Source organism: Coccinella septempunctata, chromosome 7, assembly GCF_907165205.1.
Source record: "Coccinella septempunctata chromosome 7, icCocSept1.1, whole genome shotgun sequence".
NCBI lineage: Eukaryota > Metazoa > Arthropoda > Insecta > Coleoptera > Coccinellidae > Coccinella > Coccinella septempunctata.
The window spans coordinates 18,400,232-18,424,523 of NC_058195.1; the positions used below are offsets into that span (position 1 = coordinate 18,400,232).

Here is a 24,292-nt window from a genome sequence, read left to right on the forward strand (position 1 = left end):
ACACCCCTCCCGCCCCGGTTTCGATCAATATTGTTTAGGTCAGTCCCCTAAAACTGTTCAGTATCTCCCAAAACTCAGGCTCTGGATGCTCCACTGACTTTAATTCTGCGAATCTCTTGTTTCGAGGAAATTCATTCTTGAGTTGAGTCACCATTTTTTTTGAAAATGACAAATGTATGATGTCAAGGTTTTCAGTAAGTGAGGACAGGAATATTTGGGTGGAGTGAAAGTTCAATTCATATTTATTTGAATCAACATCATTACATCAGGTATCAATAGCAGCAACAACTGCATGTGTCGCAATTCTTTATAGTTTACATTAATATTATTTACATATTTTTTACAATGTAATATTTATAACGATATCTCCAAATTGAAAGACAGGTATAAAACATGATATCTTATAGTTCAATGCTTCATTAAAGATATGTTCAAATCTTCTGAGGTCCTCTCCAAGATTCAATAATTTTCGAGTCTGCTTACAGGGGCTAAGTAAGAAGTCTCAAAAAGATTATTAGATTGGCACACTTAAAATAGTTTTCTTGATAGGGATGAAGAAAAAGTTATCCCTTCTTATTGTCCAGAAATTATTTTAGGAGGCCAATGTCTTGCAGGACCTTATTTAGTGGAAAGTTTCGGCGTTGAGCACATCAAAATATCGTGAGCAAACCATCTTAAACAACCTTAATATTAAATATAATCACATTTTCCAATAAAGGCAACAAAAACAAATTTGATCTTTTTATTCACACTGCATTTCTTCGAGCTTCTTGAGTTTTCTAACTAATTTTTACACAGTTACCTCTTCCGTGAACCTGCTCTTATCATCCAAGTTGATGACGATCGCATGGGTTTTTGCGTGTCCAGATTTGAGGCATCTTCCATTCCTATCACTGTTGGGACTACTGGACTTATCTTCTTTTTGCGTCAGCTCTATGATTGGGGTATGTTCGATGTTTTTACTCGAACTACCCTCTGTCACTACGTCACAGCCTTCTTTAGTTGCTACAGACGCGCCGCCGTTCGCTTCCGGTTCAGAAGCGAAAGATACGCTTATTCTCTTGGATTTGGCTGAATTTTCATCGATAGGCGCCAGGGCAAGAGCGTTGTTCAGTTGAGCAATTCTACAGGTTGTTGCATCGGTTGTTGGGGCGTTATCGTAGGTTTTGGCGGCGTCTTGCATCGCAGTTATCTTCGAGGCAAGGTGTCGATTACCTTCGGTAAATCAGAGAATGAGATAAATCTTTAATTGTCAAATATTTTTTTTGCATACAGTAACTTTTATGAATATCGAGAGTTGGACGATCTTTCACAATTATAACAATAATTTAAATCTGGAATTTTGCTAATGATGAAATGGTTTGGAACCTGAAAGCTCTATCCATCAAATCTGCCAGTAAAAAATTATTCTATAATATTTGTAAGTATTTTTCCGAAGATGAACTTTTTCTATGATGAAATCAACACGGTCATATTGTTTATGAACTTTTTTCTTCATGATGACATTAATATTTTATTATTGCCATGATATTTTCTCACCTATTCTCATATTCTTCTCTCGGAGCAATTCGAGTTGCGTATAAAACCTGAGGAATTCCTCTTGAACGTCCTGTTCGGAGCATCCTATGTACTCCGCCACACCCATAGATGAATTCGTGCTGGTATATTGGGAATTTGCAGAACGCGGTTTGGTCAAGAACTTGGAGGTAGTTGATTTCGACATCATACCAGAACCGTCGTCGTTGGGCTCTTGATGTTTGAACACCATGTAGGCCTGTGGAAATATTCGAAAAAATAATAACCATTGTAAAACTGAAATACATGATATCTATATGCACCAAACGCCAGTAGGTACAATTTGATGATATATGGATTTATCGATAAGATCATAGATCAAAACCTTTCCTATGATCAAAGAACAACCCAAACATAAATTTCTAGGTGCAATTTTGTCCAAATGCTAAGATTTGATGGGGATGTAAAAGACGTAAAACTTCACAAATTACGATGAATTCAGACATGAAACGGAGAAAAATCACGCTCATTTCTATCTGCTTTGGGACAAATCTCGTTTCATAATCGGCCAGTCGATTTCTATTCGTCGACAAGTTGAAAGTCTATTGAATTCCGACTTGATTAGGGCTTTTCCCAGCGGAAATCAAAGTTTCGAGTTGATCTCTGTTTATAAGTAGGGGATTAAAAGTGGACATTAATTTGGAGACACTGGAGTAAGAGAAAATCAAGGTAATGAAGAATCTCGAGTCGGAATTAATTGAAAAGTTCACGAAAAGAGAACCTGCAGTATTTCATCCATGCTCAGATGAAGGGTGCAACTTTTGTCTATGATGGAATTATAAATCGTTGAGACGTTTAAGGTGGGAGGCGGTGCAGCTCAATTTGACGCTTTGGGACTTTTAATAGAGGTTTTTGAAGTCTGAGAAGTTAACAGTAGTAGGAAAGGGGCTCTACCAGAGATTTTTGTTCTTTGTTGCTTGTCAGTATAAGTTCTCAATATCATAGAGCCGTTCTCTTGATTCGAACTGTTATTTAGCTGTTCTCTGTTGATGATTCTTATTGGCTAAAATAGACATAGAGAATGGACTGAGCATTCCCTATTCGGCTCTACAATAAAAATGGCAGAAACATGTGAAAAAGACTGCCGAACATGCGGCCAGTTTTAATTGGTCAACACTTACGTCTATTTCCATAGACAAGAGACAATTATTGGCCGCATCATAGCTTCCTCCCTCGATATTGATCAGTCCATTCTCTATGTCAATGTTGGCAAAGTTCATTGATCGCTTTTATTCTGTGCTTGAAGTAATATTTAGCTCCTACTAAAAAAAATTGTGGTCGTTTCTCATGTGCCCCTCATATGGAGAGTACAGAGAAAGAGAACGATCGCCATACTTCAAATGTGCCCCAAAAATCGGGAAAATAGGAGTCGCTGCTATCGCTAGGAGAATCAATAAGAGGTGAGAATTTTAGCGACAATTTGAAATGAAGTGCCTTCATTTTATTTTAGGTTTTGTATCACCGTCTGATGATTTTCCAAATGGATTTCTTCAAATCCATAATGAATTAATTTTCTGATTTATATGCAATAAAATACCATAAATCACATCAAGTTATCAACTTTATTCATCCATAATAATGAAAAAATTAATGAAATCTAAAAGAAATCACTGATCGAAAATAATATACCTATAGTCCATTCAAGAATGATTGACATCTCAGGTGGCTATGGAAAATCGAATTTGGTAATAGCCCATAAGTTACGATTTTGTGTTGCGGAATTCAGGTTGGTATTTGAATGAACAGTGATCTTCTATAAGTGAATCTATGCAGTGAGCCATTGACCGAAGATAATTTGAATTTTGTACTGCTGTATGTCCTCAATTCATTCGTAAAAATTGGAAACATATTTCTTCTTTTCAAATGATTTTCTAGGGTATATTTATTTATTCCAGTTCTGTGATTAAAAATACAGAAATTATTGAAGCTCTTTTATGACCAGAGTGACCAGACATTAAGCTGCGTCTGGACTTTCAGGACCTACTGGGATGTCAATCATTCTTGAATGGACTATACCTATGTTTTTGATTGTTTATTCTTTCCCGCACGCAAATAATATGGAGTAAATTAAATTTTGTCATGTCTCTATGCACTGAACGATGAGATAGATACCGATGGTATCGACATGGAGTATTACGTCTGTCATTATATGTGAATTAATCAAATCAAATTTGATTTGTTCCGTAAAAGGAAAAATGTACATTTCAAGCACTTGTAGAAAAATATTGTTCCTAACTTTTGCGGGAAGTATCTTGTCCACACTCAACTGCTTGCAGTTTCGTGCACTTGTTAGGAAAATAACTATTATTTTATCAAAAATTGAAAATGAATTGAATATTCTAATCGTCTATTATTCCTACCGAGACAGCTCACTCAGCCAACTTCAACTATTTTTAATCAAAATTTCGTTCTCCTATGATCACCAGTGCATATATTGGCTAAAACACGAAACACCTAATGGTACATATTTAAGGGAACCAATAATCTGTGCATGGTCTGCAAGCATCGATCGTTCTCCTTCTCTCTACTCTCCGTAGTTTCTCAGGTGAATTATTCTTTTCTTCAAACAAGTTAATTGAAATTATTCTCGGTTTGAATTCCGTGAAAAACTTGATGAAATCAGGTTGTTTGTATGTACCTGAAGAAGCGTAGAACTTTTGGTCTTTCGCACTTCTTCGAAAGTCACATTATATTTTCGTCCCACGTCTTTAAGGTGAGTAGAATTACAAATTCTTCGAAGGGAGAAAATTTTCCTCTTTTTATTTACCCTTTCCTGTATACGAAGTTGAGCGCATTCCAACTTCTAATGTCTAGGTGAGAGCCAGGAACCAGGAAGTGGAAAACCTCTAAACTTGTTCGAAGTCAGACATCGTTTTAGTCGAGAAGGTTCCGTTCTCCGTAAATTATTCGATGAAAATTGTTTTCTCAAGGTAAGCTATTATGAAAGAAGCTCTTGTGGGAATGAGGTTGGTGAAAATCTCGTGACCTTACGATGTATTGATTGAAAAAAATGTTGAAAGAGAATAACTTTCGAGAGAGACCACAGAAATTTTGAGTATTCAACAATAAAATAAGATGACTTCAAGTAGTCTGTGGAATTTGGAGGTTGACATTCTGTGCTTAGCATGTAATTTTGTGGTTTTTGTCTTGGATATGATGATGATGATTGATATCATATTTACCAATTTTAAATCTAGTGATTGTGAATCGTCTAGTTATAGAAGCTTAGAGATACCGACGTTAATGTGATGTTTGCTACGCGCATGCGTTATGTGGGTGTGCAGCTGCGTCTGCCAATTATATCTTACGAGTCAACATTATGCCTACAGATTACTCTGATGTGACGTGGGACCACGTCATAATGCGCATGATTCAAAAATCTAACATACGATCCTGCGCGGAAGCGTTCAAATTATTCTGACGTGACGTGGGACGTGCATTCCCACGTCTCGACAGAACAATGTGAACGCTTCCGCGAAAAACCCTATGTTAGATTTTTACATCATGCGCAGTATGACGTGGTTCCACGTCACGTCAGAGTAATCTGTAGGCAGCTTTAGAATTACGTATCAGTTGAATGTTGAAGGACAAAATAAAAGGTGTAAAACTTAAAAGTCTGTTTAATCTAATAATCCAAAAGTGCTGTCTCTCAAGGACGGAACATAAATTTCAAAATTCTATATATAGCCTTTTTGACGACTTGACTGTTCTGAAAGTTCGTTATCAAAACCATCAGGAGTTTAAGTGGGGTCAAAAAACATTATTTGGGAATTTTGGGAAATCTGTAGGAAATTGTTCAACCCACTGATATCCTAGCAGATTCAACGTTTCGTTCCTGTGATGGATGAATTTTTACCTATATTATATTCGAAGGTAAAGCTATATACCTACCTTACTGCCGAAAATCAGGCATAGTAACAGTGTGACTGTGAGCTGAGTGTGACAAAAAAAAATTATGTAGAGAAGATCTGGATTCGCGGGCTTCTGCAGGAACAACCTGTTGGAAAAAAAGAATTTTATGAAAACACTTTATCGGGAAAATTATTTCAAACTGTCAATGAAGGAATTTTCACTGGATGCCTGTGAACATTGATTTCAATAAAATTGAAAAAAAATTATTGATGTCTACGAACCAATCAGAGTGCTTTATATGCTTTTCGAACCTGATGATTATCTCAGCGCCCGTCACTTTGAGTGCAACATGGGGAGAACCTTTTCATCGAAAACATTGAAGATAAAATAACCAAATTTTCGGTTTATCGATCCTAAGAGTTCTTTCTTCACTTGTACGTTCTAAAAATATCCATTGTCCCTCTTAGGGATTATCCCTGCACCCCCAGGGCCCCGAGCAGGCTTCAACATGCTTTGCGATTTTCCACCATCGCTATTTCACGTCGAGATCGCCAGGGGGTGACCGATAGGGGGCTTCCATACCCCGCAATCCGTTCGTCGACGATATATAACGTTAATAAAAGACTAAAAAACGATGAATAGGTCTCAAATCGCCAATCAGGATACCCACGGGAGGTCCTGACCTTTTGATACCGTGGATTTCTCCGTGTTGTGGAAAACTAAGCGACGAGGTACCTTAATTAAGGTAGTTTCGGACGTTTCGAGGACGTAATGAAGTTTGCGGTTCTCTGTTTAGTGTACGGTAAGGACATTTGTCGCGGGAAAATTTCGCAAGCTTTGCTTTCCATCCAGATTCGGGGGTTTATTTCGCTGCCCGAAATTCATTGTCATGTTGGCTACGGAATCTTGACAGTTTTTGTTTCGTATCCGGTTGTAGTGCTTAGCTTAGACCATATATGATTTCAAAATAAGAAGTACAATATGTGAATAATGTCATTGAAGTCTGAGATTTCTAAATGGTACAATAAATGTGCGCAAAAAACTTGAGTGTGTGAACTATGTAGATCTATTTTAAAACTCATTGTAGAGTGATTGGAAAATTTGCATATTGAATATCGAAAACCAAATGTCCTATATTTTTATTCGATATGCAGATTTTATTCCGAATCCCACAAATGACCTGAAAAATTTGAAAGGTGAGATTAGCATGCTTACTCACATTGATATATTCAGAAACACAGAAAGCAAGAACTCGTTGTAGATAGCCATAGAAATGAACTTGCTCTCGTTGAATTCGGATGGGGCTTTTCTCACTACTATACACAATCTTATACCCCACACCAAGAATATGACTTCCACTAGAAATACAGAGTATTATAGTTGGCGATTCATTAACTCTTAAACATTTAAACTTACTAGTGGAGAAAGAGTGGTCCCACCAGTCCGTCCTGCACAGGTACGCTTTCAAGTCATCGGCTGTCCTTCCAACGATGACAATAGGTGGAGCTACAAGAGTTCTGATAACGAGGAAGACCGTGAAGACGGCCACTATTACGCCGAGGCGTTTGAGGAGGTTCATGTCAGTGATTTTGACAGCTTTCGCCGATCTCACCCGGAAAATAACAGAAATTCTGTAAAAAATATTGATATGAAGTTGCGAGAAAGAGTTTGAATATAACTGCTGTGAGTGACATTATGGACCAAAAGCAGGAATCTCGTATTGACTTCCTCGCCTTTCCTAAAAGAAATCCCACTGACGTCCCAGTTTTAATTTGGAATTACATTGTCCAACGAAGTTGAAACTTCATATAGGGCTCAAAGACAAACATCTGTCAAGTTAAAGGCGAACTAACTTTATATATTTACCTATTATAAGTTAGTGATCAACCATAACGTTATGAATCGATATTTTTTATTTGATATCAGTGCTTGGAAATTGTGAAGATATCACGACTTTCTTTCCAATCGATTTGAAAAACTTGTTTTTTGGCAACAGTACCGATGATTACCGAAATTGCACTTAAACCGCTGTTGTACTGACAACAGTAGGTCCGCCTAAATTAATGAAGAAATTCCTCATGATTGATTTTGAAACCACTCAATGCTAAACGAATCTTGCCAGTAATTATTTTGATTTTCTAATTTTCATCTCATTTCATTTGACTGACCATCTAAAGGTGCCCACACATTACTCTGATGTGACTTGGGACCACGTCATAATGCGCATGATTCAAAAATCAAACATACGATTTTGCGAGGGCGTGTTCAAATTGTTCCGACGTGACGTGGGAATGCACGTACATCGTCACGTCTGAACTAAAGATTATGAGTAGAAAGATAGGAAACGGAGCGACTAAAGTGATGTGAGCGCCATCTGTGTTTCAAAAGTGTTTTTAAGGCCCGAAAACTGGTTTAAATACTAATTCGAGGGACATTTGCAGAAACATATGAAATTTGTGAGATTTCAGATGGCATCGAAGAGGTTTTGAATGATTCTCGTACCGCCTTTTGTTTATCAAACTCGTGCTAGTTGGTGATTATGGAAATTTTTGTCTAATTTCGTTCGAAAATTATTGTATGGTGAAGAACTTTGGATCAAATAAAAAGAAAAATGGGAATGTAAGTATTAAAACTGGTAACAAGTGACTCGGTCATTCATTGGTTTTTATTTTCAGTGCTACGAAGTGGATAAAATTTTCAGGGCATAAAGGCCTGCAATCACTACTGACTGCACTATGTGCAATGAACATTTTACTGCAAGTCAATTGAGAACTGTTCATCCACGTAAATTGTTGTATGCAGGAAGCATCTCTTGCATGAAGGGCCTATGAGAAAATTGAGTGTCATTGGGCAAACAAGATGGTGGTCGAAGGAACATGAGCTGGTTAAAATTCTTGGTGATTCTCCTTTATATTTAGATGTTCTTGAGAGCCTAGATTTCATTTCTTAAATTACTGAAATGAACTCCGAAATTCGTGTAAGTGCTGAAAATCTGAAGACCAATTTCTGAAGCACGAAACGATTTTTATTGCTCATGTTTTCATAAAAATATTTTCTATTACTGCTCCCCTCTCGAAATATTTACAGACTGTAGGTTTAGATTTATTGATAGCTTCTGTCATGATTAAAACTTCAATTACTGAATTAAAAAAGCTTCAGCGAGACTTTGAAGGATTTGAAAAATCAGTTCAGAACTTTTTATCTTGGGCTGATGGGGAAATGGAAAAACGAGGGTTGAATTTCGAAATTCAAGACCACTTTCCAATCGTCAGAAAACGTAGGGTGAAAAAGTTTTTTGACGAAAAGTCTTTTGATGAAGCGGTTCGAGATGAGAAGGAACTATTCAAAATTGAAGTTGTTTATACTATTATGGATACTGCTGTTTCGTCTATGGAAAGTCGTTACGAAAAAAATTTAAAGTTATGTGCAGATATGGCTATTTTCAATCCCTCATCTTTCAATGATTTGCAAAGTAATGGTATACCTGACGGGGGTTTAATTTATATATCGAACAAAATTATAAAGTTCAATCCGGATTCCACTCCTTCTAAAATTAGGGAGGAATTATATAATTTTGTTAGCAATTGGAACGTTTACAAAATGACCCTTCAAGACTAATTCAAAAATATGTCAAACGAATTCGACCATTTAATTGAGAACGAAGACAATGAAAACCAAAAGAGTATATGCCTAAGAGTAGAGGAAATTATTGTAAAAACTGTGTATACTGTTGTTATTTGATTATATTGAAATATAATATGTATCAAAATGCCTACCCTTATTTATATATTATTCATAAGTATATTTTAACTTTGCCAGTTACGCAAGTATCATGTCAGCGAAGTTTTTCAATTTTGAAATATATAAAAAACAGACTCAGAAATAGCATGAGTGATGAGCACTTGGAATCTTACATGATTATGAATATTGAAAAAAAAATTTTGTATGAAATAGATAACGAACACATTATAAATGAGCTTGCAGATAGTAGTAGTATGATGCGAAAGTCTTTAGTGTGTTGAATGCTTATTGAAGTAATACAAACACTTTTTCCTATTTATAGTGATATAGGTCTCGTGATTTCTCGAAGAAGACTTGAAGTGATATGTATTCTTGTTATAATATTAATAATGATATCCTGGTTGTGCATGCAAAAGATGTCATTGTTGTCCTTTTTTTTTGTTGAAGTTAAAGCAATGAATAAACCTCGCATATACAACAACGATTAAATTCTATAGTTCTATATACAACTCAAGATATAAGATTTTCCATGTTGTTCTAATTTTTTTGTTATCTGTATTTATTTTTTTTTTATTACATGTTACATGTGTTATATGTCAGAAGATATATTTTTTTTCTTTTTTAGCACACCATTTTTTCTCAATCCTCATCCATTGAATTTGTTCACTGTCTGAAATATATTTATTGAACACTCTGCGTACGTTTTTTTTTTTGGTAGCACCTTTAAGCTTGATGACACCTTCAACAATGCTCCTCTTGTTAGCTACGTCACTGAACCCCCACCCCTACTTAGAGTTTTCATTTTTGAAGTGGGCCGGTCTGAAAGAAAATTCCCGGGCCGGTTCGAGGTAGCCCATCCGCCCCTGTGCCTATTTAAGGAAATTATGACTTTTATACGCCCATTCAAAGATTCTCAATTGCTACTCCTTCAATATTTTCAGAAATGCGGTTTTATTGAGGTTTTATTGATTTTGTTTTGGGCATCGAGTGACTGTCAAATTGTTTGGAAAGTCAAAGTTTTATGAAACCTGCTGTGAGTGTTTTATTCATTCATTTATCAATTTGTATATCGTGTCATAAAGAGACCATTTCCTTAAGGAATTATGAAGAAACTATACTGACGGGCTAACCTACAGGTTTTGTATTATACATTGGTAAATTTTCAATCGTGGTTCCGAAAATTCTGTAAATAATAGTAATGTGAGTAATTGAAATGTGTATGCTATGATGTTATATTGAATATTGGTTCATATTGATTTCTGATACAAATTGTACAAATTTAACGAATTTTATAATATTATAGGTATCTAAAAAACGTATTGCGCAGAAATAACCTTCGACATAAGCAGATCACAAGAGTCGTCCTAGTCAAAGCTCTATTCGTTGTCCATAATTTCAAATTTTTGTAAAAGTTCATAAATTGCAAATAAAAATATAGCACATCTGACAGAGCATTTCATTGATTTCAATTGATTCCAAACAATGTTCAGATGAAAACTAACATTCATCATAAAACAAAACCATACTTTTGTTTTGTCGCTCAGGATGTTTGTTTTCTGGTCTCAACAAAGTCTATATTGAAATCCAATGCAAGGAATAGAATTCGAATTTCGCGTCCCTCAAATATAAAACAGAAGACTGTTATAAAACAGTTTTTCTGTATTGACAAAACGTTTTCAGCGCCATCTCATTGTCAAATGTGTTTTCACAGGCTAAAATGTAGTCGGTTTTCAGTACTAGAGATATGAGGGCGTTTTCTATCTTTCTACTCTATAATATTTGGGCAGAACACTTTGAACCATTCCGCACAAAACCCTATGTCAGATTTTTGAATCATGCCCATTGTGACGTGGTCCCACTTCACGTCAGAGTAGTACTCTGACCTGACGTGCGACTACGTCAGGATGCCCATGATCTTGAGCGAAAGCGCTCACATTGTTCTGGCGTGACGTTTTCAAATTATTTTTTTCAGAAGATTGCTAGTAATGCTAGTGTCACCTACTTGATTGTGTACCTATCATTGACTGAACCAAAGTTTCTAAAAGCGCCTATATACCTATAAGCTGCGCACGAGCTGACTTCTGTTCACAAGCACGTTGGAAATATTTCATCCAACCCCAGTAATTTAGGTGAGCCAAATTTCACGAAAAACTACAATTTACAAATTGAGTTGAAACTTACCCGGAAAGTTCTGAAGGGTCGAAAGTGATGTTTAATCATCGTAATTAAAATCATGATGAGTGAAGGGTGACTGGATCCTATTACACTAGAGGCCTTGATGCCGTATTTTCAGATCGTGCTCGCGAGTTTACGCCAGTTTCGGCAAGGAAGTTGGAAAAGATGCGAATCTGAATAAATTTGAAAGTTGAATTGTTTCTTGAGCGCCAACTTATCTGACCCAACTTAACACTCGTATTCGGAAGGGTGCTTCATAAAACTTCTACTCTTGTGCTAGTTATGACTGTGGTCGGTCCATGAAAGATAAACCTTATCGGTAGATGAAATCTTTTCGAAATTCAAGTGAAAAAACTACAAGCAACAACATTTTATCTTGAAAACCGATCTGTTCATGAAGGACCAGGAGATCCGCGTAGCTTGCTATATCTTCGGATATAATGGGGGTTCAAGTATATTATTCGAGAATCGATCCGCTCCCTTGAGCAGTTTTCCTTCTTCGAAACTACTATGAATTAACCGGAACTAGGCAAATACAAAGTGAATATCGGACGTATCTTCTGAATTTCTTGACAAATATCAGTGAGCAGAGAAAATTCTGTATTTTGTACCAATATTCGACCCTACAATTGATAAACATAGTAGAGATTTAATCTGTTGAATCATGTTACTGATTCTTTATAGTAAAAATGGAAATTTTCCTGTTTCGTTCCAAAGGTCTATTGTACACGATATCCCAATTTCCCTGAATTCCCTTTAAATATATTCCGACCCTAAATCTTTCTTAAGTAACGATCTAAGCGCAGATGAATCCGACATGCTGTTGCTCCTAATGAAAATTACCATGTGGAGCGTATCCAACTTTCTCCCAGGGTCCTCCGGAGTTGGTATTTTGTCCTCCTCCATCCAACTCGTGCATGTCGGATTCGGAAGGACATGAAATATTCACCGGTCTCGGTATTCCTTTCTTTCAATTTCGGCGGACGTTAAACGTCTGCCTTGCCTTGCACGAGCCGAGATTGGGGTAGGCTATGCTACGACCATCTCTAGGTCGTTTATCATTCTTCTGATCTCTCCTTCTAAATGGCGTGGCGTACGTAGATTGTGTGCTGGATAGATAGAGAAGGTGTAGGACCATTTCGCGTTTACGCTATTTGTCATACTTTCACGTTTTCGCTGAAGAAGAATGATGACGACTCTAACATTCTGACTTTTTGTTAGTCGAGATTTACTAAATGACATAAAAAAGGAATTTTTCCTTACCTCCATGTTTTTAACATTAGTGCACCATATGTTAGTGAAAATCCAATTTCTCTCAGCCAGACCCTGGCAGTACATGTGTAGACACTGGGCCTAGGATACATAACTATTATCTGTAAAATAAAGTGATTCTACAATAGAGATGATATATAAGTTAAAACACTTCTGAATAAGACTTTTCCCAACTGATTACATGCAACACACGAAGCAATGAAGTTTTAAACCACGTGATAAAACCTGTTTTTGGAAAATGGTTTTTGTTCGATGAAACAAAAACTATTTTGCAGAAATGATCCAAAATGATGATTTTGGAAATATACGAGAATGTATTGATATCTAGTTAGCCTAGACCAGTTCATGCATAAAAAAATATTGCGTTACCATAGCAACGAACAATAACTCATTAGAAGTGTCAGTGTGAAGTTTGAGGTCAAAAAAGTAAACCAGAGTTATGCAATAAATTAAAAGAAAGACGATATCCACCGAAATTGTGAAAATCGAAAAATTGGAGTATCGAGCCATCATCAAGTACCTGTATTTAACACTCCAGTACTCGCGCGGGGTACTACAATACCCCAGGCTCCACGTATTGCTTATGTATCTATCGGACGCGCGAGTACTGGAGTGTTAAAAGGGTTAAGAGGTGAGCAGATTTACGAAGATATGCTTAATACCCTTGGTGAAAAATTGGACTGCAAGCTTCAAAAGAGGCAAATTTTCCATTGAAGATGATGACCGATCGGGAAGGCCAGTTTCTGTGTGAGTCCCCGAAAATATCAATGCAGTTCATGACATGATTTTATCAGACCGTCGAATTGGTCTAAAACGGATACCTGAAGCACTGAATATTTCATACGAACGCGTTCATCATACAGTTCACATCAATTTGGACATGAGAAAAATGTTATATTTTAATATTTGCTTCACTCTGTATTTAATAAAAGAGATTCACAAGTTCGTAACTCTATTTATTCAGCAACATTCATTTTATATTTTTTATTATTGACAGATGTCAAAAAAGCAAACTTGATATTTTTTTTAAAACTGACCAAACTTCCAACTTGATTTATATTTTGTCATTATCGAATCAAATTCAACAAAAAATTGCTGCAAAATGGATCCCCAAATGTTTGAATGTTGATCAAAATCGTGCAAGGATAGAAGCATCGCGTTCGATCTGTGCTCGATTTGAAAACGATGTAGACTTCTCAAGCAGAATTGTTACTATGGATGAGGCTTGGGTATATTTCAACGATCCAGAAACAAAGCAGCAACCGATGGAATGGCGACACTCTGGTAGAACAATAAGCGGAGATTACTATTCGACTTTACTGACCACTCTACGGGAAAAAATTAAAGAGAAAAGACACGGAAAGCTATCCAAAGGTGTTTTGTTTTTGCAGGACAACGCCCCTGTACACAAATCTTATGTTGTCATGCAGAAAATTCGTTATTTAGGGTTTGAATTACTAGAACACCCCCCTTATTCACAAGATTGGGCTTCATCCGACTATCATATCTTTCCTCAACTGAAAAAAAGTTTAAAAGGTCGTAAATTTTCTTCCAACGAGGAGGTAATAAAAGCTGTGGAGGTCTGGTTTAAAGAAGAAACATTTTTTTTGAAAGGTCTAGAGACGTTGCAGGTTCGCTGTTATAAATATATCCAATTAATAGGAGAATATGTTGAGTAATAAAATATTTTGACATTGCGGTAGCGCCACCTGGTGGTTCAATTGTTGTACTAAGATGCCAAGAATGGTTAAAATATTTATTCGACGGCCATTTGGAGAAACATAATTTGACTTTTGTAAGATTTGAAGAAACATGGCCGTTTTGTTTTGATTCTCTTTCCGCTCGTCGTTTATTTAGTTCATTTTAGTCGTTTATTATTAGAGTTTTTTGTGTATTTCCTTAGTGAAAACTTCAAAATCAAAGAAAAATATCTTTGCTCAAAATGTCTTATGGAAACTATTGTATGGTGAGGAACTGTGGAAACTGTAGTACAAATGATTCTCCGAAAATAAGTTTTTCGAATTTACCATAAATATCTGAACGTAAGTATTGAAACTCGTACAATGTGACTCTGATATTGATTGATTTTTATTTTCAGTACTCTGAAGTGAATAGGATTTTCAGTATGTCCCGACATTGACTTGGTGAACTGCAGTAAAAAAGTTTCTCCTGGAATACATAGAGTCATTATAGATTCTTTGAGGTTGCATCTCCTAAATACTGAGCAGAAAAAAGAAATTTGTTCTCTGATGTACGATGAAATTAGTCTATGTGAAGAGTTGCACTTTGGCGATCACCACGTTGTCTATGAGTAAGTGGTGAGACAAGCTGAGGATGGTATAAAAGAGTAAGTCCAAAACTTCAAGTGAAAACGACAGAGCAATACAAAGTACTAGAGAATCCAACTGGTCGAATTTGGAAATAATTTTTAACTTTAAATCTGATTTTCTCAAAACCAAATAAAATGCACTTGTACTCCAAGGCTCTTACACTACAATTTTATACATTAGAATAGATACATGTATTTCAATTTATCACTGAATTTTATCATTTATAGCTGGATATATGTATTATTATGTTGATATGCAATTCATGTTATTAGTGAAGTTATTTGCATTTCGGAGTTGACTTGTTATTCTTACATATCTTTACCGACATACAGGTTACACCTCTGTAAATTTGTTTCTAATTGTGGTTCTGAAAATTCTGTAACTAATATGTAAAAGAATTCTTGAGATATGTTGTATCGAATATTTGTTCATATTAATTTCTGATAAAAGTTTTACAAATTCAACTGATTCTATTAATTGGAAAAAAATATATTGTGTAGAAATTACACCTTTGATATATAACATTCCATCATGTTCTGTTGTGTCTTATATTCAGAGCTCAATTATTTGTGTACAGGATGTTTTCAAAGGTGAATTATTTTCACCAATTGTACCTTCCGTTAAAAAAAAGCCTGACCTTTGAATACACCATGTACAATCTTCAATTTTGTCAAATTTTTCTATATATTTCAAATAAAAAGTATAGCAAATCTAACACAGTATTTCATTGATATTAATTGATTCACAACAATGTTTAGATGAAAAAAACATCTTGATCACAAAACAGAGGCCTATTTTTGTTTTGTCGCTCAGGATGTTTTTTCTGGTTTCGACCAAGTCTACTCGAATTCAATAAAAGGAATAGAATTCGAATTTCGCGCCCTTTTATTGAGGAACAGAATTCGAATTTCGCGCCCTTCAATTATGAAATAGAACAGTTTGAGAGCACGATTTCAGCGCCACCTGATTGTCAATTGTGTGCAACACAGGCCAAAACGTATACGCTTTTTAGTACTAGCGATATGAGGCTGTTTCCTATCTTCCTAACTCTATAATCTTTGAGGCTATGGATTATAATTCATCAACTAGACTGGATGCTCGTCTAGTCGATCTTAGCCTGTTGATGTTGGGCAAGTTGATCGAGCTACCGAAGGCGGAGAAAATATTACTCAATCATTAAAGCGTATTCATTTCGAACCTGAGATGGCTAATTATAAACGACCTTCACAAAGAATTCCCATGCCACGCATCAAAATCAGTCACTTACCGTACAATAAATGAAAAATGCCCCCAGGGTAATGACACGCAGTAGCACCGGACTGGCGGCTCTTACAACCTGGAATTAAAATAATACATCAGATAAAATGAATTGGCCTCCGGTGGCAAAGTTGCTTGCCTCTTCCTGCAAATGTATGCAAATTAGACGAAGAAATTCCGAGCATGTTTGGACATGTTAATAACTCGCGGATAAAATCTCCTCCGTTCCTACGGTAATTCGAACTGTTATTTTCGAGGTTTTATGGGGTGTGGTGAACAAAAGACGAAGGAACGGGTTTTTTTCGTTGTTTTTACTCAATTTGGGCGGTTAAGTTCGCAGAAACTTCTTGAGCGCTTTGAAATGAGAACGTGTATATATCTATTTTAAAAAAGAGGTTCAAGCCGTTGATAAAGTAGTTATAGATCTTAACCACTTCACAGGACAATGCCGCTGATGGGCACATAATAGTTGAAATATATGTTTCGAAAAGTTTTACCACTAATGATTTATTCAATAAGGGGCTATAATGCTCTTTGTATTATGGAAGAACACGCAAAACACGCTCATGATTTCCCTTCTTGATTTAACAAAAGAAAAATATATCGATTTCACGAAGTATGAGTTGAATACGGAAATACAATTCAGGTTCATTGATTATTTTCTCAACAGTTCATGTCTTTCATAGAATCAGTTTGTTGAGATGGAAAAAGAATATTTCAATTTGTCTGATAATATTTTGAAACTTTTAACAAGAAAGGTTGTCATTTTATATGTTTATATCAGTACTGTCGATGAATTCAATGAAAATACCTACTATCTATTGAGAAATTATACAACAAATTGAACTGTGAGTGAATAAGTGAGGGCAAATATTTACATGCTGAACATATCTGGTGTCATAATTGATATGATGTGTTCAAACATTTCCGCATCACCTAGATCCATTTCATTTTTATACACTACCAGATACTGTATGTTGAAGAAGACAAATAAACTTAGGCATCATTTAAGATATTCATATGCTTTTATTCATGGATAATGACCGATATTTCATATCATAAAGAGTTTCTGGACTGCTGTAGTGAAGAAGAAAAGAGTATTCTGCATAATCTACAATTACAAGCGCCTAGAAAACCTTATACGCCTATATGAAAAAAAAAAGATATGATTTAGGATCGATTCATGAATTGTCATTTTCATTTCATATCTTACGGTATCTGGGTTATTTAAGTAATCCTTCAAAAAATTACATCACGAACATTGCTTTTACCATTGAAAGCCTCAAATCATCTTCTTCCTCTTCGTACATAATCCTACAAAGTGAATATACAGCCACAGGATCGAAGAACCCTGAACGTCTGTCATGAATAATTCATCTGAGAACATCGGATATTAGACAAGTCCCTAACATATACACAATCGGACACCATATACGACTCGGAAACGTTTCAAAACATCAGTTTTTTCAGTACCCTCATACATACACGATCCCTGGAACTCGGACATATTCTAAGTCACCGCTAAATTACATTCAGCTAATTACCCGTCAGTTGCAGCGACAATTTTTCAATTGAGCTCAGAGCTACAGCCAATCGATATCTAGTTTTCCACCTAGAGCTTTCCTCGGGAAAAGGGACCTAGTAAAATCGTAAAAGACGAAATGCTGTTTACCCTAGTACTGAGAAATATTACACCTTTCATCAGCTTTTGAAATGGGTGTTAAAGTTTTTCCACCCAAAATTATTTTGTTTCAAAGTTCAACTGAATGGTTCAAGGAAAATTTGAAATTTGCAAAATAAGTGTATAGTTGCCATTTTTTATGAAACAAACGTGTGCAGTAAAGCATTATTCAAAGAAATAAGGCCCACTCATGCTCCCAAACACCCACAAAACATCGAAATATTGTGAGTCGAGAGACAAGTGTTTACAATGGTAAAATACATCAACATAAATCTAGTATTGCATCAAATATTTGTTTGCATACTATTATTGCAAAAAAAAAGATCCTGAAGATGTTTCTTGGAAAATAAGGACATTCAGAACAGTGCTTATTTATGATTCAGAAACTATTTGTGATTCATGAGATATAATTCATTGGCCCATCAAAATTCTAGTGTCCTATCATTTTACAATCCTTGGAATGTAGCTGGCTCTCAAATCCAAGTGTTTTTTTTTCGTTCATTATATTTATGGTTTGATATCTAGACAAATCATTTATTGACTTTAGCCTTGCGGTTTTCACACTCCTCCCAGAGGCCAGAGGAACATTCACTTATCCCAGATATCTCAGATATCAGAAGGATTGAGCTGTGTTGGAGCCCTTTCCAGGTCTTCGGACTCGTGGTACTGGTCGGGTTCGGGTTGTTCCTCGGCTCCTTGTCAGTTGGAATCCTGATCCACTTGCACTTCCTGTCGGAGCAGTAGGTACCGCTTTCCGCATCACTCCATAAATATTTTCGTCCAACTGAAGTTTCCTCAAGTTCTCTGGTAGTTTCTTCGGTATCAGGCCTGTAGATGAAATGACAATAGGGATGGTCTTGATATCTTTCGAATTCCACTGTCTCCTGGTTTGTTCCTCTAGATCTCTGTATTTTGAAATTTTTTCAGTGTACCTATCTAGAAGATTGTTATTATTTGGAATCGCTACGTCGATGAAGAGTGCTCTGTTCTCATCCTTATTCAACAATATGAGGTCAGGTCTGTTGTGAGTAATTTCCCGGTCTGTGAGCACCGTGCGATCCCAGTAGAGTTTGTGATGATTATTTTCCAATACAGCATCCGAATGGTAACCTTATTGACCTTACAAGTTGGTATTTTATTGCCAATTCATGGCGAAGAATCTTGGCATTATCATCATGTTTATTCTTGTACTCCGTGCCCTCGAACTTCTGACATCCCCCGATGATATGCTAGATAGTTTCATGTGTCGCACAGCCATAAAGACAGATATAGAGACATCCTTGGCGATATATTTCACGTAGTTCCTTGTTGGAATTACCCGATCTTGGATGGCGAGGATGAAGCCTTTTGTCTCGGGAAACAACCTTCCGGAAGTCAACTAGTAGTTCGACGCAGATATGTGGACGTAACTAATCATGGTTGTTCTCTTTCTGTTGCCTTCCATGCAAAGGTTTGCCAATCAGTTTCTGCATTTTGCTTCCTGCAGAGTGTTCGACGGTTTCCGAGTGGTCCTGTTGTAGTTTTAATGGAGTTTATTGTGTTTTGTCAGCATCATCCTTATTTTTCTATGTATGGCTGTTGAATCGGTGGTGGTCCAAGAGATGATACCGAATGAAAAGCTCAGTGCTTAACAAGCGTATGTATTAATCGCTTTGATCAGCTGTTAAAACCAGTTCTCAATGTTCTCATTATCCTTCTCAATCTTCGGGTGAACTCCTCCGTTAATTCTCTCATCATCTGGCTCTTATTTTTTTTGCCTGTTTTATGCCTAGATACTTGTGAGTGTCTCTTTCCTTCAACGCTTCAATTTCTATACCTTCTTTGAATTTAAATGTTCCATCTTCTATTATGCCTCTCGTTACGTTAAGAAGTCGTCATTTTTCCACTCCAAACTTCATTTTGATATCTTCTGTGAATCCTTCTACCGTTTTCAGCATCTGTTGCATTTGTTTTTTATTAGATGCAAAGAGTTTCAAATCGACGATGTAAATGAGATCATTCAGTTTCATCATAGTTCTACTGCCGCTCTTGATGGCGAATCCGTAGTCCGTAGAATTAAATATATAAGAAAAGGATTTTAGGGACATGCAGAACCACAGAGAACTCAGCGAGTAACCTTGGAAAGTTCCGCGTCCTATTGGAATAGGTCTAGTTGTAATGAAGCTATCTGCTGCTTTCATTTGAAGACTAGTACGCCAGGTTGACATTACGTTTTCCAGGAACTTAAAAATATTGGGATCTACCTTGTAAATCTACAAGATCGTCAAAAGCCATTCGTGAGGTATGGAATCCAATGCTTTTTTGTAGTCTATGTACACGCAAAGACTCCTTCGCTTAGAGAACGTTTGATTGCAGATAACTGAATCTATTATTAGTTGTTCTTTGCATCCTCGGCTGTCCTTGGTGCATCCTTCCTGTTGCATGGCGATGATATTATTCCTTTCAAAATGGTTATGAATTCGGTTTGAAATGCACGATGTGATTTTATACATCGTTGGAAGGCATGTGATTGGTCGGTACTTGGTTGCGTCTTCTGTATTCCTTTGGTCTTTAGGTAACAGGTATGTGTTAGGAATAAAGGTATTTTTTCAGGATTTTCAATGAAATAATTTATTGCTGAGGTAAACTATCAGATCCTTGGGTTTTCCAGTTGTGTAGTCTTCTGATTGCTGAATGTACTTTTTCAATTGTGATCATATCATGCTGCATCGGTTTATATTTCAGAGCTTCAGATTTTTCATCTTCAATCCATGTGGTATTTACATTGCACTGAGGTTTCGTTGATAATTGTTCAGTCCAGAATTGTTGAATGATTTCCTTTGGTGGTAACTTTCCATTTTCTCCATCAGGCGTAAGTGACTAGTAAAAAGTTTCTTCTGACTTTTCGAATTGATTATTGTCTCTTTTCCGACTGTTATTGTTTTTATATCTCCTCAGGCGTCCCGCATACAGAGTAAGTTGACTTCTGCTTTGGAGTGTCGAGGAAGTGGTGAGCTGTAGTATTCTTCTTCTCTCGTTCTGTATGTGTCCTGTTTCTATCCATGATTTCTTCGGTAGCTTTCACAACCCTTCTTTCGTGATTCCCGTTCAAGTACTCCGTCAGTCTTCCAATGTCCCTTCTCAGCCATTCTGTTTTCTGTTGTAGTCTTTTCTGTCATGGTGGCACGTGTAATTTGTATAATCTTGGACCATCGTTGCTCGTTTTTTTTTGCCCCCCTTGATATTCCAATGAATATCCGTTCTGTAGGTGCTCAGGTAAAACGTCCTCATTCAAGATGTCGATTATGAGTGACAGTTTCTTGGATGTATTGAGTCGGGGAGTTGCTATTTGATGAAGAGAATCTTTTCTTTCCAGTTCGGCAACGTATCTCCCCATGTCAGAGTCGACTTCTTAGCGAAGCTTTTCCCTATCGTCCTGGTTTTCAGGCTCACTTGCGTTGGACTTTCGATATCTTGCTGTTGTTGCCCAGGCAGGTGAATTTCATTTGGGGAGCTGATGTTGTTCTGTATTGCTAGCTGACGCTGAAGTTCTTGTTCAATTGCGTCGATTTGGGCCATTGGTATAAGTTCATTTCTCAGAATTACGCGGTACTGGTCTGCCACTCGTTGTTTAGTGACATTGAGATTTGGGTAGGCCTTCTTCATGGTGCCTTTTCTTATAGTTGTTTGTGTTCTGCCCTAGTCCCGTGATGGTGTTATATGTATATGCGCACATTAGTTTCATTCATTGTCCACTTCATGCGCTTTCTAATTCTAACTAACCCCTCTTGGGAGTGCATTGGCTGAATTTCCTGAGCAGCAACTTCAGCGGTTCGAGTCAGCAATTGAATTGAACTCGTTGGTTGCTGTTGCTGGTTTGGAGCTGTAGTTTCTCTCGCAACAGGAGTCCGCTTCCTAAACATCCTGCCACCGACGTCCCGTATGCTGTCATGTCCAGCGCCGGCTCCACACATGCCCTGACGATCCCATGCGGCGACTTGTTTCCGAGGCTATTCTTTATTACATAGATTATTATACAGTACCACCAATACCCACTACAAACTGACATTTAATCAAGACCAGCCGTTTATTCAATATTGTATCTCCCTGAGAGTTTGATTCTTCCACTGTTTCACTAGACTCCGAGCACATTCGAATTTAACACTGAAACTCCTTTATTTCCATTTGAATCTTCCACACCCGTATCACCGGTATACAATATGGTTTCATCCACTACTGTGTTCTGTGATAGTGTCCAAGTTTTATGTCCCCTCTATGCGCAGTCGCATAGGGGCAATACATTAGTAGTTGGGGCTATGGAGAGTAGAGAGAAGGAGAACGATCGCTGCTTTGAGACCATAGATTTTTTGTCTCCTAAAATATGTATCAATAAGGTAGTTCATGTTTTTGCCAATAGGCGCGCTGGCGATCACGGGATGACGAAATTTTGATTCAAACTAGTTGAAGTTGGCTGAGTGAACTGTCTTCCTGGTGACAGATGATAATATTATTATTTTCGATTTTTGATAAGAGAATAACATATGACCATGGTGAAATGTTGAAGCGTGCGCTAGTGTAAGAGTGTTTTGGCATCGGAAAGAAAAGGAGAAGAGATAAATTTCCGAGTGCATTTATGAGAGAAAATTGAAAAAAACTTTACCTCAAGAATCGACTCAGAATCAATTTGTGTGTCAAGATCACTTTTGCGATGAAGATATCAAAAAAGATGATGGATTCATTATACACGAAATCGAAATTGTCATCCCCTGTAAGGAGTGGACTTTTTTGAATAAGAATATCTAACCAATAAAACTATATGGTTCAGAAGTGGATATTTTTGAAGAATTTCGTTGGCATAAGTGATAAATCTGAGATTGCTACCTCTTGTTGTCTTGATATGTTCTACTCCTCACAGCGAATGCATTTAATTTTGAAGATTACATAAAACCAACTTACATATCCTGTTTTCAATGAACAATGATGAACATATATTATGTAGGTATCATTTTTTTTTATCAGTGATTTCTTTTGAAATTCATCAATTTCTTCATTTATTATGAACTGATGAAGCTGATCACTTAGTTCCCTTTAAAATGTGAATTGTATTTCATTGCATATAAATCAGAAAATTCATATTTATTATAGATTAGAAGAAACGTATTTGAAAAATCATCAGAAAAAACTACGATGACACATAACCTAAACTAAAATATTAATTAACGCTTAAATCCCCATCCCTTATCGATAAACGTAGCGATCGCAGCGACTCCTACCCTACGTTCTCCGTTTTTGGAGACACAGTTTTAGTACGGCGATCGTTCTCCTTCTCTCTACTCTCCATAGTTGGGGCGTTCTGTGATGAAACCGTAAATATAATGCACAAAACTCGAAACAACGCCTGAGTAATGTCAAAACTTCCCTTGAAAACACAATATAAATTTTCTTCCTTATAACTTGGATTTGAAAGCCGGCGACACTCCAAGGATTATAAAATGATGAAAGCAACCGAAAGGCAGAACTAAATTAAATGGTCATAAATTGTTGCATAATAATTATTTCAGACAGAATCTTGCAGAAGTAGCGGACAAAGTATAATCTTATACTCCCAATATTGAATTGAATGATTTACCAAAAATGTGAATAATAATAGCGTTCATTTAGGACAATTTTGTTTAAGCGATAATGGAAGAAACTCTACATCTTGATCTTTCTCGGTGAGTACCTTAAGGTATAAATCAATTTTATTTTCCGTTGGATTCCCGCTACTATATATAGAGAATTATACAATTTTATTCTTGGATGAGGAATATGTAGGTGGGTAGTGAAGGCTAGTTTATCAGATAAATGCATCCTCATTCAGTTTCGTAGAGAACAAGCTTTCACATTCCAAATAGCCAGGTTTCCTTTTTCTGCAACTGAGCTCAACAATACCACGATCTCTATTATCTACGCAAACTACCTTTGTAAAACATTGCGGAACCTACCCATCCTTCTGGACACAAAGGGAACCCCGTTATTCAGAACTTCCTTCCCGTTCGTTGTTTCCCGTATCGTAGACACCTGAGCACATCAAACGGCACCAGTTTCCTACTGTCCGAGCCATCTAACGGCTGAATCGATTTGAAGCAAGCGCTGTTTAGCCGTGGGCTTTCAAAAATTTGATTTACGTCCCTTTACGTCGTTCGGCAACGATCAAAAATTTACAATTTAATGAAATACCTCTCTGAATTCAATCCATTATAGTACTGTCGACGAAGAGACTACGATTGCCACGGTATGAATGAAAATTTCCGGATGAAATTCCTGTTATCGCATCGAGTATATCAGTCTGGACAAGTTCCCATCCTGCGATTATTTAGCGTTCCACAGATAACTTGATTAATCGCCACCGAAATGTAATAAAGGCGAAAATTGGACGCTTGACGTAAAT

At 36.7% G+C, this 24,292-nt stretch overlaps 1 protein-coding gene across 1 annotated transcript in view; it reads right to left on the reverse strand.

Moving 5' to 3' along the window:
- Positions 1–224: 224 nt before the first annotated feature.
- LOC123316249 (probable G-protein coupled receptor 158) overlaps positions 225–24,292 on the reverse strand; it is a 396,465-nt gene continuing 372,397 nt past the window's right edge. The window contains exons 6-12 of the mRNA XM_044902216.1: positions 16,213–16,281; positions 12,607–12,716; positions 6,844–7,058; positions 6,647–6,785; positions 5,467–5,572; positions 1,540–1,774; positions 225–1,215 (exon numbers count right to left, since the gene is read on the reverse strand). Of these exons, the coding sequence (XP_044758151.1) occupies positions 791–1,215; positions 1,540–1,774; positions 5,467–5,572; positions 6,647–6,785; positions 6,844–7,058; positions 12,607–12,716; positions 16,213–16,281 (1,299 nt within the window). The 3' untranslated portion in view covers positions 225–790. The remainder of the gene's footprint in view (positions 1,216–1,539; positions 1,775–5,466; positions 5,573–6,646; positions 6,786–6,843; positions 7,059–12,606; positions 12,717–16,212; positions 16,282–24,292) is intronic.